The 19,357-nt window shown below is 44.8% G+C and overlaps 1 protein-coding gene across 1 annotated transcript in view; it reads right to left on the bottom strand.

Annotated features, from left to right (window-relative positions):
• The window catches only part of IQGAP1 (IQ motif containing GTPase activating protein 1), a 114,224-nt gene extending 95,067 nt beyond the window's left edge, over window positions 1-19,157 (bottom strand). The window contains exons 1-2 of the mRNA XM_066238182.1: window positions 18,998-19,157; window positions 16,440-16,539 (exon numbers count right to left, since the gene is read on the bottom strand). Of these exons, the coding sequence (XP_066094279.1) occupies window positions 16,440-16,539; window positions 18,998-19,052 (155 nt within the window). The 5' untranslated portion in view covers window positions 19,053-19,157. The remainder of the gene's footprint in view (window positions 1-16,439; window positions 16,540-18,997) is intronic.
• Between the last annotated feature and the right edge of the window lie 200 nt (window positions 19,158-19,357).

Genomic DNA, 19,357 nt, shown 5'->3' with positions numbered 1-19,357 from the left:
TAGGATGCTAAGGTGCCGAGTTCAAAACCCCGAGGTCACCAGCTTGACTGAGGGCCAGTCCAGCTTGAGCGTGGGATCATCAACATTATCCCATGGTTCCTGACTTGAAGCCCAAGGTCACTAGCTTGAGCCCAAGACTTGAGCAAGGGGTCACTGGCTCAGGTTAAGCCCCATGGTCAATGTACATATGAGAAGTAACCAATGAACAACTAAAGTGACACAACTATGAGTTGATGCTTCTCATCTCTCCCTTCCTGTCTCTCTCTCAAATCATAAAAAAAAAAGAAAGAAAATCACTTAACTCAGATTTTAAGCTTACTGTATTTCTTATAGGCACAGATGCACAGACCTTTCACTAATCAACAAACACTGAGCAACTATAGATGAGTCTATCACTGCCTTCAGCTCTGCAGTGAATAAAAAAACTCAAAATGGATAAAAGACTTAAATGTAAGTCAAGAAACCATAAGCATCTTAGAAAAAAAACTGGCAGTAACAGGCAGTAAGCTCTCCAACATCTCTCGCAGCAACATACAGTGTGTCCCTAAAATGGTGCACTTTTGACCAGTCACAGGAAAAGCAACAAAAGACGATAGAAATGTAAAATCTGCACCAAATTAAAAGGAAAACTCTCCCAGTTTCATACCTGTTCAGTGCAGTTCAATGTGGACTCACGCACAGATTTTTTAGGGCTCCTTAGGTAGCTATCCCGTATAGCCTCTACAGACTTGTCACTGACTGATGGCCTACCAGAACGGGGTTTCTCCACCAAACTGCCGGTTTCCTTCAACTGCTTATCCCACCGAGTAATGTTATTCCTATGTGGTGGCACTTCGTTATAAACGCACCGATATTCACGTTGCACTTTGGTCACGAATTTGAATTTAGCAAGCCACAGAACACATTGAACTTTCCTCTGTACCATCCACATTTTGAGTGGCATGGCCGTGGGCTGCTCTGCTGTATACACGGTGTTACGTCATCATCTGCGCATGCGCACATGCTGCCACATCATCCTACAGAAACTGGGAGGGTTTTCCTTTTACTTGGTGCAGATTTCACATTTCTATCATCTTTTGTTGCTTTCCTGTGACCGGTCAAAAGTGCACCATGACTTCACGGACACACTGTATTTGCTGACTTATCTCACCGGCAAGTGCAATGAAGGAAAGGATGAACAAATGGGACTATATCAAACTACAAAGTTTTTGCACAGCTAAAGACAATATGAACAAAATAAAAAGACAAACCACACAATGGGAGAACATACTCAACAATATGTCTGATAAGGGGTTAATAACCAAAATTTATAAAGAACTTATAAAACTCAACACCAGGAAGATAAACAATCCAATCAAAAAGTGGGCAAAAGAAATAGACACTTCACCAAAGAGGACATACAGATGGCCAATAGGCAGATGAAAAAATGTTCAACATCATTAATCATTAGAGAAATGCAAATTAAAACCACAATGAGATATCACCTCACACCAGTCAGAATGGCGCTCATTAACAAAACAACACATAATAAGTGCTGGCCAGGATATGGAGAAAAGGGAACCCTCCTGCACTGCTGGTGGGAATGCAGACTGGTGCAGCCAATGTAGAAAACAGTATGGCGTTTCCTCAAAAAATTAAAAATAGAACTGCCTTTTGACCCAGCCATCTTACTTTTAGGAATATATCCTAAGAACACTAAATCACTGATTCAAAAGAAGAAATGCACTCCCCATGCTTATGGCAGCATTGTTTACAATTGCCAAGATCTGGAAACAGCCCAAGTGTCCATCAGTGGACAAGTGGATTAAAAAACTCTGGTATATATACACAATGGAATACTATGGGGCCATGAAAAAGAAGGAAATCTTATCTTTTGCAACAACATGGATAGACCTGGAAACTATTATGTTAAGTGAAATAAGCCAGGCAGAGAAAGACAAATACCATATGACCTCACTCATTTGAGGAATCCAATGAACAATGTGAACTGAGGAGAATAGAGGCAGAGGCGGGATCAAAGGGACCAGAGAGAAAGCAGACAAAGGGAAAGTAAATGAGAGGATGGGATCAGAGTAGGGAAAGAGATTGGTGAAATTATATATACATAACAGCGTTATAGAGAGCAGGACAGCAAATTATGGAGGGAAGGGGGGAAGGCATTGGGGGAGGGGGGTAAGGGGGATGTTGAGAGGAACATGGGAGTCGGGGGGATGTATTCGGTGGGACACTTGAATCTATGTAAACACAATAAATTTAAATCAATTAAAGAAAAGTGAAAAAAAAAGTCTGAGACAGAGTCCAACAATATAATGTAGTTAGACACAAAAACACATGAAAATCAGAGACTTGCCCTCATACAGTCAGAGTGGCAGGTGAAAGACGGTCAGTACCTGTAGAGGGTGACAGCAGTAGGAGCTGGTGTCACATAGACCTGGGCTTGATTTCACATGACCTGAGACAAGGGATTCTAACTCACTTTTCACTCCTTTAAATAAAAATAATGCCTATTCACAGTAATGTTGTATGTAAATTACTACATCATCATTCTGCTTAATCACTGGTAATTACGGCTGCTGTCAGTATTATTTTTAGAAGCAGGAGTACTGCAGTAGCAACCTGACCCGGGGAAGCAGAGCAAGAGGGCTTTAGAGTCCGCGCCAAACCTGAAATCTGGATCAACCACTTACTACATGGGCAAGTCAACCTCTCTGAGTTTTGTTTTCTTATCTGCTAAATGTAGATAAGAATAAGCACCTTCTGGGTCTTCAAGAATAACTAATTAGACAATACATGTAAAACGTAAGTGCACAATAAATGGTACTGATGAGGAGGAGGAGGAGGATGGAGAGGAGGAGGAAGACACTGACATTGAGGCAAATGGCAGGGTTGGGTTTTCGAGTTTTTGAGCTTTTTTTTTTTTGGCTTTCTTGTAGCTGTGTTGGGAAGGTACTTAAAGTATTAAGATTTCTAAAATAAAATGACTTATTGAAAAATAATTAATTTGTAAGCAAACTTTTTTTAAATGTTTATTAATTTTATTTTTTTAATGTTTATTAATTTTAGAGGGAGAAGGGGGGAGAGAGAAAGAAAGAGAGAGGGAGAGAGACAGGAACATTGATCTGTTGCTGTGTGTGCCCTAACCGGGGATTAAACCGGCAACCTCTAAGCTTTGAGATATTGTTCTAACCAACTGAACATCTGGCCAGGTCACAAAACTTTTTTTTTTTTTCCTGAAGTTAGAAGCGGGGAGGCCCTGGCCGGTTGACTCAGCGGTAGAGCGTCGGCCTGGCATGCGGGGGACCTGGGTTCGATTCCCGGCCAGGGCACATAGGAGAGGCACCCATCTGCTTCTCCACCCCCCCCCTCCTTCCTCTCTGTCTCTCTCTTCCCCTCCCTCAGCCAAGGCTCCATCGGAGCAAAGATGGCCCGGGCGCTGGGGATGGCTCCTTGGTCTCTGCCCCAGGCGCTAGAGTGGCTCTGGTCGTGGACGCCCCGGAGGGGCAGAGCGTAGCCCTTGGTGGGCGTGCCGGGTGGATCCCGGTCCAGCGCATGCGGGAGTCTGTCTGACTGTCTCTCCCGTTTCCAGCTTCAGAAAAATACAAAAAAAGAAAACAAAAAAATAACAAAAAAAATAAATAAAAATAAAAAAAATTCAAGCTTTAGCAAGTAAAATCTCTTTAAAATAAACCATTAACCAGATGTTTCATTTATATGTATAGGAGGAGTCTTTGATTCACATACTCTAAAAGCACAGGTATCAATCAGATTACTAGGAGCTCTTCCAGAAGAAAAATCAAGAAGCAGAATCCTGATTTGTTGAACCTCTGCATAAGTGGCACTTTATTCAGCTTGCTCAAAGATATAGTCTCTAGGCAACCAAGTCCCACATTAAACAAACAGCCCAGTAATATGAATCACTTCCGGATAGTCTCGCTTTGCCTACCAACACTGTTTTACACAAATACTTCCTGTGAACTGGTTTATTTAGCAGCCTCAATTGAGAGCAACCAGGAGTCCATCAAAATACTACATGACTTAAAAATGTTCAAAACAGTTCCTGTTACCAACAGGTATCCCCAAATTGCTTACCTGTAAAGCAGAAGGAATTTTACAGAAATCAGAGACAGGTCACTATATAAGGCCAGAAAATTAAGTTCCTAGAACATGCCAACTTAGGCCCTAAAATATATTTTGTACTGTATTTTCATTTACAAAATTGTTACTCTGACCTCTAAGAACAGAAGAAATATATGCCAAATTAGGTCAAATTAATCGTCCACTTCGCCTAATCAGACTTTCCCAACTTTGGTGGACAATTCATACACGTAAGCTGGCCAGTTAACACTGGTTTCCTGTGGTCACATCCACTCCAAGACTTATTAAAAATAGCCTGACCAGGCGGTGGCGCAGTGGATAGAGCGTCGGACTGGGATGCTGAGGACCCAGGTTCGAGACCCCGAGGTTGCCAGCTTGAGCGTGGGCTCATCTGGTTTGAGCAAAAGCTCACCAGCTTGAACCCAAGGTTGCTGGCTCCAGCAAGGAGTTACTCAGTCTGCTGAAGGCCCGCGGTCAAGGCACATATGAGAAAGCAATCAATGAACAACTAAGGTGTCACAATGTGCAACGAAAAACTAATGATTGATGCTTCTCATCTCTCCGTTCCTGTCTGTCTGTCCCTGTCTATCCCTCTCTCTGACTCTCTCTCTGTAAAAAAAAAAAAAAAAAAGAACTAATCAGAGACCATTTATTTACTCAACTGTCAAAAAAGTAGGGAGAGAAAATGAGTTAACAGTCAAAATGAAAATTGCAATAAGACAAAGCAACTAGCATTAACAGAACCAATGAAAAAATTAAGATAGTAGAAAATCAAGTCAGAAAAGCAGTTGTATATACGGAACCTAGAATGCTGATTTAACTAAGATAAACGAACGAAATGAAGAGCAGCCATACAGCAGACAGCAGATCCAACCTAATAATAGGCACCCCAAGACAGAACTAACTGATGAATCAGAACTAATTCATTATTCAAGGTATAACAATTTCCTAGAGCTAAAATAAACAGAAAAGACACTATAATTCAAGAGAGTCTCATAGTATGGGCAGAATTACTAAGCCAACATCAACTCTAATATATTCCTTGGGGAAACCTCAAGAAACAAGAATTTTACAAGTTTCAAATCATAAAAAAGTGTAAAAAGAAATTACTTGTTATGGAGTGAAATCAAGCTAGCTTCTTATGTTATTTCTCAATAAGTATAAGAAAATGAAGTCATGCATATTTTCTTAAGAAAAATGAAATATAGTTCACCATAACAGAATAAAAAGTCTGGAAGTAGAACTATATGCATATAGTTTAACAGCTGAGAAAGCAGATAGCAATTGCTAATAGTAGTAATAAAATTTTTTTTGTTTTTAGTGAGAGGAGGGGAGACAGAGAGACAGACTCCGGCATGTGCCCCAACTGGTATCCATCTGGCAACCCTGTCTGAGACCAATGCTCTGCCCATCTGGGCCATACTCAGCAACTGAGCTATTTTTAGTGCCTGAGGTGGAGGCTCCACAGAGCCACCCATCTTCAGCACCAAGGGCCAAGTTACTGGAACCAATTGAGCCATGGCTGCAGGGTTGAGTTGGGGGGAAGAACGAGAGAGAGAAGGACATGGTCGCTTCTGCTGTGTGCCCTGACTAGAAATTGAACCTGGGACATCCACCTGCTGGGCCAGTGCTCTACCACTAAGCCAACCAGTCAGGGCCATACAATTATTTTTTTTTTTTTTTTTTCATTTTTCTGAAGCTGGAAACAGGGAGAGACAGTCAGACAGACTCCCGCATGCGCCCGACCGGGATCCACCCGGCACGCCCACCAGGGGCGACGCTCTGCCCACCAGGGGGCGACGCTCTGCCCATCCTGGGCGTCGCCATGTTGCGACCAGAGCCACTCTAGCGCCTGAGGTAGAGGCCACAGAGCCATCCCCAGCGCCCGGGCCATCTTTGCTCCAATGGAGCCTTGGCTGCGGGAGGGGAAGAGAGAGACAGAGAGGAAAGCGCGGCGGAGGGGTGGAGAAGCAAATGGGCGCTTCTCCTGTGTGCCCTGGCCGGGAATCGAACCCGGGTCCTCCGCACGCTAGGCTGACGCTCTACCGCTGAGCCAACCGGCCAGGGCCCATACAATTATTTTTAAATGATACAATAATTTAGAAACAACCATGAGAGTTAAAGACTTTAAAAAAATTAAGTCACTTAGTTATGAAAAGGTAACTATGAAATTTCAAATTTTAGCAAGGCTTTACAGAAATTAATATCTAGACAGTGAATTGACAAAAGAAATTATAAATAGAAAGATTAACATGTAAATGCCATAAAATTTTAAACTGTAAGTGAATAAAAACCCAAAAAATTAAGGGAAAATATTTGTAGCATAATGATTGAATATTTGTATAGACAGTAAATCTAGTTAGTATGCATCCCATATGTGGTTACAAAGAAATATATTTTTTCTTGTGATAAGGGCTTTTGGGATATACTCTCTTAGCAACTTTCAAATATGCAATACAGTATTAACTGTAGGACATCTGTATTGTAAGAGCGCTCACAAAAGTTAATACCATGACCCCAGAAGACAGAGAACCATCCATGATTTGCATACTAAAATAAATTGCTAAACAAATATATGAGAAAACAGTTAACTTTTCCAGCAAACAAAGCAATATAACATTAAACTGGAATAAACAGTAAATACTATGTACCCACTGAAAATAGTCATTAAGATGACACTATACCCCTGACCTATGGTGGCGCAGTGGATAAAGCCTTGACTTGGAATGCTGAGGTTATCAGTTCAAAACCCTGGCTTGCCCCGTCAAGGCACATATTACAGGCAGCTACTACAAGTTGATGCTTCCCACTCCTGCCCCCTTCTCTCTCTCTGCTAACTCTGAAATCCATAAAATATATTTTTAAAAATAATACTATACCAATCTTTAAAATCGAAATTTGTGATTACAACAATCTAAAATTTATGTACTTAGACAGTTTTTCCCTTGACTTAACTCCTTTTTTATTATAAAACCCATGATCGTTGTAAAAATCATTTTAAATCTACAGAAAGGCATTAAATAAACAGGAACAGTCCTCTCACACCGTCCACGCCAATTCCACTTCCTAGAGGTAGCCTCTGATTCCTGCTGGGTTTCCTTTTTAAGACAAAAGCTTATGTCTGAAGTGAAAAAACTAGGGCCAGCTTTAGGACATTGAAAGTACCCAGAATATTCCCCAGAAAACTTTATTAACACCTCATCATGTTTAGACACTGTGACAGGCACATAACCCTCACAACAACTCCTAAAACGCATGGTATATTCATTCTGCAAAGGACAAATTTAGGCTCACTCCCTGAGGTAAAGCAACTTGGAAAACCAGACTCAGAACTCTCACCTGCCAAAACTGAAAGTCCTCATTCTTTTCACTTCGCATAATGTTGAAGTTCAAGATTTTCAAAGACATTTTAATCACTTTTTCAAGTCCTGTTTTACTTAATTATAAGTATTATGAGTTACAGTTATATGACTTTTCTTAGATAGCTGACTGCCTAATATTTACCAGATTACTCTGCACATTTCTTTATTTTATTTATTTATTTATTTATTTTGTATTTTTTCTGAAGCTGGAAACGGGGAGAGACAATCAGACAGACTCCCGCATGCGCCCAACCGGGATCCACCCGGCACGCCCACCAGGGGGCGACGCTCTGCCGCGACCAGAGCCACTCTAGCGCCTGAGGCAGAGGCCAAGGAGCCATCTCCAGCCCCGGGGCCATCTTTGCTCCAATGGAGCCTCAGCTGTGGGAGGGGAAGAGAGAGACAGAGAGGAAGGAGAGGGGGAGGGGTGGAGAAGCAGATGGGCGCTTCTCCTGTGTGCCCTGGCTGGGAATCGAACTCGGGACTTCTGCACGCCAGGCTGACGCTCTACCACTGAGCCAATCGGCCAGGGCACTCTGCACATTTCTTAATTGTAAATTTTGCTATCTCAGCCACACAGTTAAATAAAAAGCTTTTGATGGCCACAATAGGAACTCATTTCCTCCCATTTATAACACTGGAAGATACAATGTGGAAAGTGCTTTTAGTTTGAAACACTTTGTAACAAATACACTTTTTCTCTCTCTTTTTTTTTTTTTCTGAAGCTGGAAACAGGGAAGCAGTCAGACAGACTCCCGCATGCGCCTAACCGGGATCCACCTGGCATGCCCACCAGGGGGCGATGATCTGCCCATCCGGGGTGTCGCTATGTTGCGACCAGAGCCACTCTAGCGCCTGAGGCAGAGGCCATAGAGCCATCCCTAGCGCAGGGGCCACCTTTGCTCCAGTGGAGCCTTGGCTGCGGAAGGGGAAGAGAGAGACAGAGAGGAAGGAGAGAGGGAGGGGTGGAGAGGCAGATGGGCGCTTCTCCTGTGTGCCCTGGCAGGGAATCGAACCTGGGTCTTCCGCACGCCAGGCCAACGCTCTACCACTGAGCCAACCAGCCAGGGCCTGTAACAAATACGCAATTCATTTATTACCATGGAACCTAAGGCAGCTGTACTAAGTTTCAGAAGAGAGAATAGCTGTTCATCTATGTCAGCATTTTAAGAGTTAAGAATAAACCCCACCCCTGACTTCCTCCCTTGATAATTATGAATACACAAATGCACCCAGCTGGGTGTCCCAACATGTCACTAAGTAGCCATGTGCTATGCAGCCCCTTAATCACACTGGGTCTCCGGAGGAGATTAAACTAGTTTTCTCATCTGTAAAAGAAGAGCTTGAGTCACCTCCTAAAAAGGACCCCCTCCCTCAATCTTTAAGTGATATTCCTCTGCTGTAAAATTCCAGAGCTGGTGGCAAGCTATTCTTCCTAGTCACCTCACCTATCCCTTTCATTTTCTTGCCTCTTCATGTCTTTAACTTCTGTTTTCAGGATCAGAGAGGGCCAGCCTGGATCTTTCCAGATGTTACTAGAATTCTGGTCCCACTTAGAGAGGATCTGCAGAGCCCATCCCAGAAAGGGTTTGATGCCAACAAAAAAGATATATACACAAAAGAGAGTGTGTTTCTCAAGACCTGATTTCTCTCCAAGATACTTTCTCTCAACTCCTCTAATTACAGAAGGTAAAGTGTCTCTATTTAGGGCTAAGCTCCTGTTAACACCATGTAGTTTCTGACAATCTCTAACCAGCCATAGCCCTTACTTTCCCTTCTATAAGGAGAGGAGATGGGGGGGTTTAAGCTTTAAGCTGGGGTATAGAAACTGAGCAGGAGGAAGGTGGCCAATGACTGGTAGAAAAGGCATATCAGCAAGCCTCTGAAGGAAGGAATCCTAACCCTAACTGGGAGACTGCTTAACCTTCTTCCTGTGACCTTCAACCTAACTGAATTTAATCCCGTTCCAGTATTACTCATAGTAGTCTCCTTACCTTCTGGCTGCCCTGCCTAGTGTGTTTCCTTCCTTGTTTTTTTTTTTTGTGTGTGTGTTTTTTTTATTGATCTATTTTTCCTGATCTATAACTTCCTCCTGTGCAACACCTGAATACCTACTATACACCTCACATATTTAAATCTCACCTCCTTCACTTGCATAAAAATGCTATTCATCTCTACTGCTCCTTAGCCAAAACAAATGTAAAGCCCAATTAGAATAGGCAAAAGGATAAAAATAAACCCACAATTAAGCATAAATATGTAATTTAAGATGTCTCTCTTTATAAAGTCCTTGATCTGCTCTGTAGCCCTTAGCCACAAGCCCTATATCCTTAGATATTTCATTAGAACTTAAGTTCCTCACTGACGCTCCTCTCCAAACAATAAAGAAAAGTAGAAACTCTATATTTTCTATTTCCCACCATTCTCAGTACATACTTTTATGGATTCACTCCTAAATTTTCCCAGTTAACTTTTTGGGGAAACACAACCACAACACACTCTCATTTCTCTACACACACTTACTTACTTGCACTGTCTCCACATATTCATATTCACTCTGCACACTCTCCTCTTTCCACTAAAGAGCTCTGTTACAGGTACCCGAGAAAACGGAGTACCCTAGGATACACAATGGGGCCACTGTACTATAAGGTGGAGCTCTAGTGGGCGGAGTAGCATTCTTATAAATAGAACTAAAGAGGGGAACCTTTCCTCCCTTGGAACTCTCTGATCTCTCTTCCTGGCCTTGGAGCCGGTGTAAATTCCAAACCTTGGGGCTCCTCCAACTTGGGAGGGGTGCAGGTTACGAAGGAAACAGGATGGGGCCAATCCAAAAGGCAAAATGGGCTTGTGCTAGAGGGGAAAGAGGGCCTTGAGCAGCACAGAGGTACAGCCCAGCTCTCCAGGGTAGGAGACAACTGGAGCTGAATCCCCACGCTCATGAGGAAGAGCATGTGATCTGTCTGTGGTGCACCTCACCCAACTTTTCAGAGGTGGCAGCAGCTATAGTAGGTGGCTGACAAGGATCCAGTCCTCTTTTCTCAGCATGACATTCTGGGCTTCTTTTCCTAGCCCTAATTAGCTGGAAAATCTAAATAGGTGCTTCTAAAGTTGATTTTCTAATCAAAGCTTTAAAAAAAATAAATAAATCACCATATCCAGATGCTACATGATGGCCTCCATAAAATAGACCAAGCACATTTCCACGATGCCAGGCCAGGGGGTAAAGCATACCAGGGCAAATATGCCACTATTATGCCCTCCCTCATAACCAAAGCATAAAAAATAAAGACTATCACAAATGTCTCAATGCTTTAGGTACCTCCTAAGTATGCAAAAACACCCTACTAAAAAACATCTCATGGGATCATGGCCCCCTGGACAGGTTCTAAAGGAAATGGGCTATCACCTAGCCTGTGGTGGCGCAGTAGACAAAGCACTGACCTGGAATGTTGAGGTCGCTGGTTCAAAACCCAGGGCTTGCCTGCTCAAGAAACATACAGGAGTTGATGCTTCCTGCCCCTCCTCAAAATGAAAAAATAAAATCTAAAAATAATAATAATAATAAAGGAAATGGGCTACCTTCCTATCTGGAAAAAACACCTGACAAATGCCTTGCTAGCACAGCAACTGAAAAAAAAAATGTGACAATAAAAACATTATTCAATTCAAGCTATTATATCACAGCATAAGGCAGACTTCTAAAAATGTTTAAAATTTTGTTTCTCAACTAGGGGAACCATCTGAACTAGCAGCATTTACAGTATACTGCACCTTCCAGTTCAGATCTACTGAAAGAGAATCTCTGTGATAAGGCCTGGATATCTATTTTTCTGAAGTTGCCTAGGTGATTCTAATGCACATGCCTGGTTAAGAACCAACCACTATAGTCCTGCTCAGGTAGCTCAGTTAGAGCATTATCCCAATGCACCAAGGTTGTGGGTTCAATCCTAGTCAGAGCATATATAAGAATCAACCAATGGGCCCTGGCTGGTTGGCTCAGTGGCAGGGCATTGGCCTGGAGTGTGGAAGTCACAGGTTCAATTCCTGGTCAGGGCACACAGGAGAAGCAGCCATCAGCCCCCACCCCCCTCCCGCAGCCATGGCTTGAATGCCTTGAGCAAAGTTGGCCCCAGGCACTGAGGATGGCTCCATGGCCTCTCTCAGGTGCTAAAATAGCTTGGTTGCCAAGTAACAGAGCATCTCCCCAGTAGAAAGCTTGCCAGGTGGATCCTAGTCGGGGTGCAGACAGGAGTCTGTCTCTCTGCTTCCCCACCTCTCATTTAATTAAAAAAAAAAAAAATCAACCAATGGCCTGACCAGGCAGTGGCACAGCAGATAGAGTGTCAGCCTGGGACACTGAGGACCCAGGTTCAAAACCCCGAGGTCACTGGCTTGAGAATGGGCTCATCCAGCTTGAGCACAGGCTCACTAGCTTGAGCACAGCGTTGCCAGCTTGAGCATGGGATCACAGACATGATCCCATGGTCGCTGGCTCGAGCAAGGAGTCATTGGCTCAGCTGGAACCCCCTGGTCAAGGCACATATGAGAAAGCAATCAATGAACAACTAAAGTGCCACAACAAAGAATTGATGCTTCTCATCTCTCTCCCTTCCTATCTGTCTGTTCCTTTCTGTCTCTCATGCAAATAAATAAATAAATAGATAAAAAGAATCACTCTATAAAACAGAGGTCTCCAAACTTTTTACACAGGGGGCCAATTCACTGTCCCTCAGACCGTTGGAGGGCTGGACTATAAAAAAAAACTATGAACAAATCCCTATGCACACTGCACATATCTTATTTTAAAGTAAAAAAAAACAAAACGAGAACAAATACAATATTTAAAATAAAGAACAAATAAATTTAAATCAACAAACTGACCAGTATTTCAATGGGAACTATGCTCCTCTCACTGACCACCAATGAAAGAGGTGCACCTTCTGGATAAATGGCCTCAGGGGGCCACATGCGGCCTGCGGGCCGTAATTTGGGGACCCCTGCTATAAAATAACAATTATTTTTCAATCATGAAAACTATAAGTTGGCCCTGGCCAGGTGGCTCAGTAGATAGAGTGTGCTACTCTAGTAGATAGGTCCTAGTGCACTGAAGTTGCTGGTTCAATTCCAGATCAGGGCACATATGAGAAGCAACCAATGAGTACACAACTACATGCAACAGCTGAGTGGAACGAGCTGATGCTTCTTTTTCTCTCTCTCTTTCCCCCATCACCTTTCTCTCTCCCTTCTCTTCTCTCTACCCCGCTCTCTGATCAATGAAAAAATTAAAAGGAAAAAAATTTTTTTATAAAAAGGAAAACTACAGGTATACCATGAAAACTCTAGCCTCAGTTTCCTCACTGAAATAAGATGTTGAATTAGATTAGTGGTGGCAAGGGGGTGTCAGTCAAGACAGCCTCTAGAACAAGGTAATTTTACTGTAGAAACCCAATATTAAAACAAAAGCAGCCCTGGGTGGATAGCTTGATTGGTTGGAGCATCCTTCCGAGGCACAGAGGTTGCCGGTTCAATCCCAGGTCAGGGCACCTATAGGAGCAGATCAATGTTCCAGTCTCTCTCTTCCGTCCTCTCTCACTAAAACCAATATATATACATGTAGATATATATATCTACATGGAACATATCTACATGTATATATATATTTTTTTTCTTTTAAAGCAGAACTGCTTTGGATGGGGAAAGAAGGGTAAGCTGAGTTTCTTCCTGCTCACCCCTAGATCATCTCAACAAAGTCACCAAGCTTCAGAGAGCACAAACTGGTCTCAGACCAGCTGCAGCTTCCAAATTCTTTCACCTTCCAAAACCAGATCTAGTCTACAACTAGAAGAGCAGAAGACTTCAAAGTCTTGCTCAAGGGGCTTTTATAAACTTTGTATAAGAACCAACCCCTCTCCCTGGGTGGTTGGTTCAGTGGATAAGAGCATTGGCCTGGTATATGGATGTCCCAGGTTCGATTCCCAATCAGGGCACATAGGAAAAGCAAACATCTGCTCCTCTCCCCTCTTTCTCCCTCTTCTTCCAAAGCTAGTGGCTCAACTGATTTGAGTGTCAGCCCCAGGTGCTGAGGATAGCTCATCGGTCCCAGCATCGGCCTCAGGCACTAAAAATAGCTCAGTTGATTCAAGCATAAGCCACACACAGGGGTTGCTGGATGATCCCAGTCAGGGTGCATGCGGGAATCTGTCTCACTCTTTCCCCTCCTCTCACTTAAAAAACAACAACAAGCCTGACCTGTGGTGGTGCAGTGGATAAAGTGTCAACCTGGAAATGCTGAGGTCGCCGGTTCGAAACCCTGGGCTTGCCTGGTCAAGGCACATATGGGAGTTGATGCTTCCTGCTCCTCCCCCCTTCTCTCTCTCTCTCTCTCCTCTCTCTCTCTCTCCCTCTCTCTCTCCTTTCTAAAAAAAAAAAACAACAAAAAACTTCTTTTTGCACTGTCTAGGTAGCTCAGTTGGTTAGCGGTGGTCGGCAAACTCATTAGTCAACAGAGCCAAATATCAACAGTACAATGATAGAAATTTATTTTGAGAGCCAAATGTTTTAAACTTAAAACTATATAGATAGGTACATTCCTTATCGAGTTAGCGCCCGCATGTGGTATTTTGTGGAAGAGCCACACTCAAGAGGTCAAAAAGCTGCATGTGGCTCGCAAGCCGCAGTTTGCCGACCAAGGGGTTAGCATTGTCCCTTTATGACACTGTTGCAGGTTCGATCCCCAGTCAGGGTACATACAAGAATCAACCAATAAATGCATATAAGTAAGTGGAACAACAAATTGATGTTTCTCCCTTCCTTTCTCTCTAAAATCAATAAATAAATTTTAAAAAGAACCAACCCCAGCCTAACCAGGCGGTGGTGCAGTGGATAGCGCGCCAGACTGGGATGCGGAGTACCCAGGTTCGAGACCCCGAGGTCGCAAGCTTGAGCGCAGGCTCATCTGGTTTGAGCAAGGCTCACCAGCTTGAGCCCAAGGTCGCTGGCTCGAGCAAGGGGTCACTCGGTCTGCTGTAGCCCCCCAGTCAAGGCACATGAGAAATCAATCAATGAACAACTAAGGAGCCGCAACAAAGAATTGATGTTTCTTGTCTCTCTCCCTTCCTGTCTGTCTGTCCCTCTCTCTGACTCTCTGTCTCTGCCAAAAAAAAAAAAAAAAAAGAACTAACTCCTTTTCTAACAATATAGTCATCTGCTGTCTAATCTTCCACTAAAAAACACAATTCTCTCCATCTAAATCATTACTAATCCCACCCCACTCCTCCCCCAGTCTCCTGGAAGGGCGTCCAGCTCAGAAAAATGTCTGGGTTCAAGAGGACACACCAGCCTGACCAGGCGGTGACGCAGTGGATAGAGCGTTGGACTGGGATGCAGAGGACCCAGGTTCAAGACCTGGAGGTCGCCAGCTTGAGTGCGGGCTCATCTGGTTTGAGCAAAGCTCTCCAGCTTGGACCCCAGGTCGCTGGCTCCAGCAAGGGGTTACTCGGTCTGCTGTAGCCCCACAGTCAAGACACACATGAGAAAGCAATCAATGAATTACTAAGGTGTCGCAACGAAAAACTATTGATGCTTCTCATCTCTCTCCGTTTCTGTCTGTCTGTCCCCATCTACCCTTCTCTTTGACTCTCTCTGTCTCTGTTAAAAAAAAAAAAAAAAAAAAAAAAAGAGGACACACCAAACACATGTAGTGGGCAGGAAGAAAGGGAATGGGACCAGGGGCAGGAAGAAAGGGAATGGGACCAGGAAAGGGCACAAAGGAAACTCTACCACGTCTTTTTGAGAGTAAAGGGAAAGATCTGAAGGGCTAACATTTGTTCCTTCTGAAATACTGTACATGGATGTTTGTTGTATTGTTCTTGGACTTTTCTGTAGCATTTCAGTATCTTCAGAATTAAAAATAAAAACAACTTGTTTCTCAGTAACATGTATAACATCCATGATTGTATGCTCTCTCTCCCTCCCAGGAACAAGGCTGCATGTTTCTCTTCTCCCTCTTCTTTCCCATCCCACTGTTCTTCCCCCACAGGCCTGCATCTCCTAAACTCTAAGGGTCCCCAGAGACTTGCAACCAGGGGAGCAGTGGGCAGTGACAGTTTGTCCCAGGTCAACCCCTTGAACCTGTCTCCAAGGCCCCCTTTCTCTGACTTCCTAGAGAGCCAATGTAGCCTCATCTAGGCTTTCCTCTGTTGCTTTATCTATCCTAAACCCTTCCTTGTTTCACTGTCCTCAGCTTTAATAAATGCATTGTCAAAATCAAAAACAAAACAAAAAATCCACGATTTTTATTAGACTGTGATCACAAATACTTTCCATTATTCCTTGTTAGCCTTCTCTACCAAAGTTCATTTATAAGACACCTGACCTGTAATTACATCTATCTACCCTGGGACCTTCAAAGGAATACAGCACCGTAACAAAAGAAATAAACTACAGAGAGCAAACCGATACGCTAAGAGTAAGACCACAAGTTCTTGGAGCATCTGAAAAGGAAAAGAGCAGCTGTACGTTCACTTCACAAAGAACGCAGAGCATAGTGCCTTTGGTAAGCAGTCCTTGACTACTGCCAAATGGATGAACCTACCCATAGCGCTACCAAGAAGGAATCTAATTCATATATAAGTCAAAACCAGTAAAGACCCGATGAAACATTAAAGCCAAGAACTTCAAACTCTAAAAATGCTCCTTCTCCCCCACAGGTGGTAGTACCCCAAATATGCACTGTAGGCATAAAACACAGCAACACAAATCTGGATATTTTTCAGTATACAAAAATGCCCATCACTGTTTCATGAATCAAGTGCCATCAAGGTTACCTGCTCTCATGAATAAATACCCTACCTACACCTATTCCTTCAAAGCACCCGCCTCCCTCAGGCGCATCTACAACATACTCCAAAAGATCTTTATCTGTATTCACACGTATCAGCTCCCTTCTCCCAATCTTCTTTCCAGCCAGCCAACCTTTACCTCTTTGCTTCTTCCAAATGACAAAGGTATTCATAAGCCACATTCTGCCGTCTCCTTTCATCCATCTCCTCTGCTGTGAGTCTCTCATTATCCAGGACAGCTAAAAGATGAAAGAATGCAAACAAAAGACTCTGTAACCTTTCTGAGAGATAAAGGAATGCCACATCATCAAATTCCTGCTTGTCACGTAGAGTCAGGGTAACCTGCAGATGTGTGGATAGCCAGGACCACAATGACTTTCCTAAAATAAGAACTATGGGGTTTCAACCATACCCACCTTACTACTTTTTTTAAAAATGTACAGTAACATGAGCCTGACCAGGTGGTGGCGCAGTGGATAGAGCATCGGACTGGGATGCGGAAGGACCCAGGTTCGAGACCCCGAGGTCGCCAGCTTGAGTGCGGGCTCATCTGGCATGAGCAAAGAGCTCACCAGCTTGGACCCAAGGTCGCTGGCTCCAGCAGGGGGTTACTTGGTCTGCTGAAGGCCCACGGTCAAGGCACATGTGAGAAAGCAATCAATGAACAACTAAGAAGTCGCAACACGCAAAGAGAAACTGATGATTGATGCTTCTCATCTCTCTCCATTCCTGTCTGTCTGTCCCTGTCTATCTCTGCCTCTGTAAAAAAAAAAAAAAAAAATGTACAGTAACATGAACATGTACTATATTTTAGCTTAACTTGAAAATTAATGACTTGAGATTTGGGGCCAAAACTGTCCTAGTCCATTGGCCAGACTCTTTCTAAATACAGAGTTGATCATGTTGTTTCTTTCCCTTTTTATTAATAACCAAAGCCAACAGTCCAGTCATTGAGAACAACGTGGCAGTACCTGGGCTAAGCATTTTACATGCATACTCTCATTGAAGCCCCATAACAATCCTGCTATCAATCCCATTTTACAGATGAGGAAACTGAGGCAGGTTGATCTTAGCCCCACAGCTAATAACTAGCAGAGCCCAGATTCAAACCTAGGCAGTCTGTAGCAAAAGTCTACGAGCTTAGCCTGACCAGTGGTGGCACAGTGGATAGCGTTGATTTGGGACACTGAGGTTCCTAGTTCAAAACTCCAAGGTTGCCAGCTTGAGTGCAGGGTTGTTGGCTTAAGTGTGGGATCACTGACACATATGTTCCCGAGGTCCTTGGCTTGAAGCCTACAATCACTGGCATGAATCCAAAGGTCGCTAGCCTGAGCAAGGAGTCACTGACTCTACTTGAGGCCCTAGTCAAGACACATACAAGAAGCAATCAATGAACAACTAAAGTGAAGCAACTACAGGTTGATGCTTATCACTCTCACTCCTCCCTCTCTCTCCCTTCCTGACTCTCTCTCTAAAAAAAAAAAGAAAGAAAAAAAAAAAAAAGCCTGGGAGTTTAAATTGGAAGTAATCTTCCTCTGCAAGGGTGCCCAGGGTAGAAAATAAATTCCTAACTCCTTGGGATGGCATTCAAGGTCTTTGCCAATTTAGCTCAAATTACTTTTGGAAACTCTCCTGCCTCTCAGTACCCTTCCTCCCACCACTGTGCACTCCCACTCCACACCACAATTTCCAGTGTCCTCCTACTGTTCATACCTTACTTAGTTCATGCTCTGTCCTCTTCAAGTCACATCTCTTGCCCCACCCTGCCCAAACTTGACAGCATACTGCAAGGCTCTGTTCAAACGTCCCTACCTGTGGCCCCCTCATTCCAAGCCCGTCAGCATCCACGCTCATTTACACTGAGTTAGTTCACTTATCTCCTATCTTTATTATACCTTATTATCATTGGGCTGTACACCTGTCTCTGATTAAAACGTTCTTTGAAGGCAGGGCCTGGTCTTACCTTTCATTTCACAAAAGTGACAATATCTCACATATAACTGTTGATGAGTGAAATTACCCTAAAAATATAACATTACTCTCAATATAAAATAAGATCGAGACTCCAAAGGAATTCCCTTTGGCCAGTGGTAATTATCCCGCCGGCGGCTGAATGACGTCCCAGGGACGACTACACAAAATGAGGAAGTCAGGGTTTTTTTGTTTTTTGGGGTTTTTTACTTTTGAAATCCTGACGAGGGAATTAAGCCGGAGAAGGGTGAAGTGACTTGCCCAGGGCCGCACCTCTCGGCTCGCCCCGGCCTGGCAGCCCGGACCCAGGGTCTCCCCCGCGGCAGCACGAGGGCGGCAGCGCCCACGGAGAGCGAGCAGAACCCCGGTCTGCGGTCCCGGGAACGCCCTGCACGATCCTCCTGCCACCTCACCCTAGGCCGTCCCCCTCAATCTCGGTCGGGCTGGGCGGCGGGCGGCGCTGGGTGTGGCCCTCCAGCCGCAGCGCCCCGGCGAAAGCGTGGAGGCCGCCAGGTCCCACCACCACCTGGGAGACCGAGGGGCGCAGTCGGGGGTCCTCGCTGCCCGCAGCCCCTCCCGCCCACCGCCCCGGCTCTTCCGGGTCCGCGCGGCCCACAGCTGCCCTGCCCCACCGTCCCGCCAAGCCCCCGGGAAAACGGCGCCTGGGAGGCAGAGAGCTCGGTCCCAAAACCCCCGCGCCCCGCAGCCCCGCAGCCCCGCACTCACAGCCATAGTGCGGCCGGGACACGCCCAGTCCGTCAACCTCGTCCGTGGCGGACATGGCGGCCGAGCGCAGGTCTCTGGAGAGGAAGCGGTGAGACCTTGGAGGCGCGGGTGCCGGTGGCTGCAGCTCCTGCAGAGTGCGCGGGCTGTCTCGGTCCCTGTGGCCCCGCCCCGTGCCGCCGGCCCTGCCCGGCGGCCCCGCCCCAGCGGCCCCACCCTGCCGCGCCGTAGGGAGCGGTCCGAAGTAGGCGGAGCCCGAGCAAGCCTATCCCGCCCGGGCTCCGCCTCTGGACCCCGCCCCGCGCCTTCCAGACGCCTATGGGAGGTGGAAGAAAGGAGGCGGAGCTCGCCCGCCAGTCAGGC

The sequence above is a fragment of the Saccopteryx bilineata genome, chromosome 7, assembly GCF_036850765.1.
Source record: "Saccopteryx bilineata isolate mSacBil1 chromosome 7, mSacBil1_pri_phased_curated, whole genome shotgun sequence".
Classification (NCBI taxonomy): domain Eukaryota; kingdom Metazoa; phylum Chordata; class Mammalia; order Chiroptera; family Emballonuridae; genus Saccopteryx; species Saccopteryx bilineata.
This window is presented reverse-complemented; position numbering and strand designations above follow the sequence as displayed.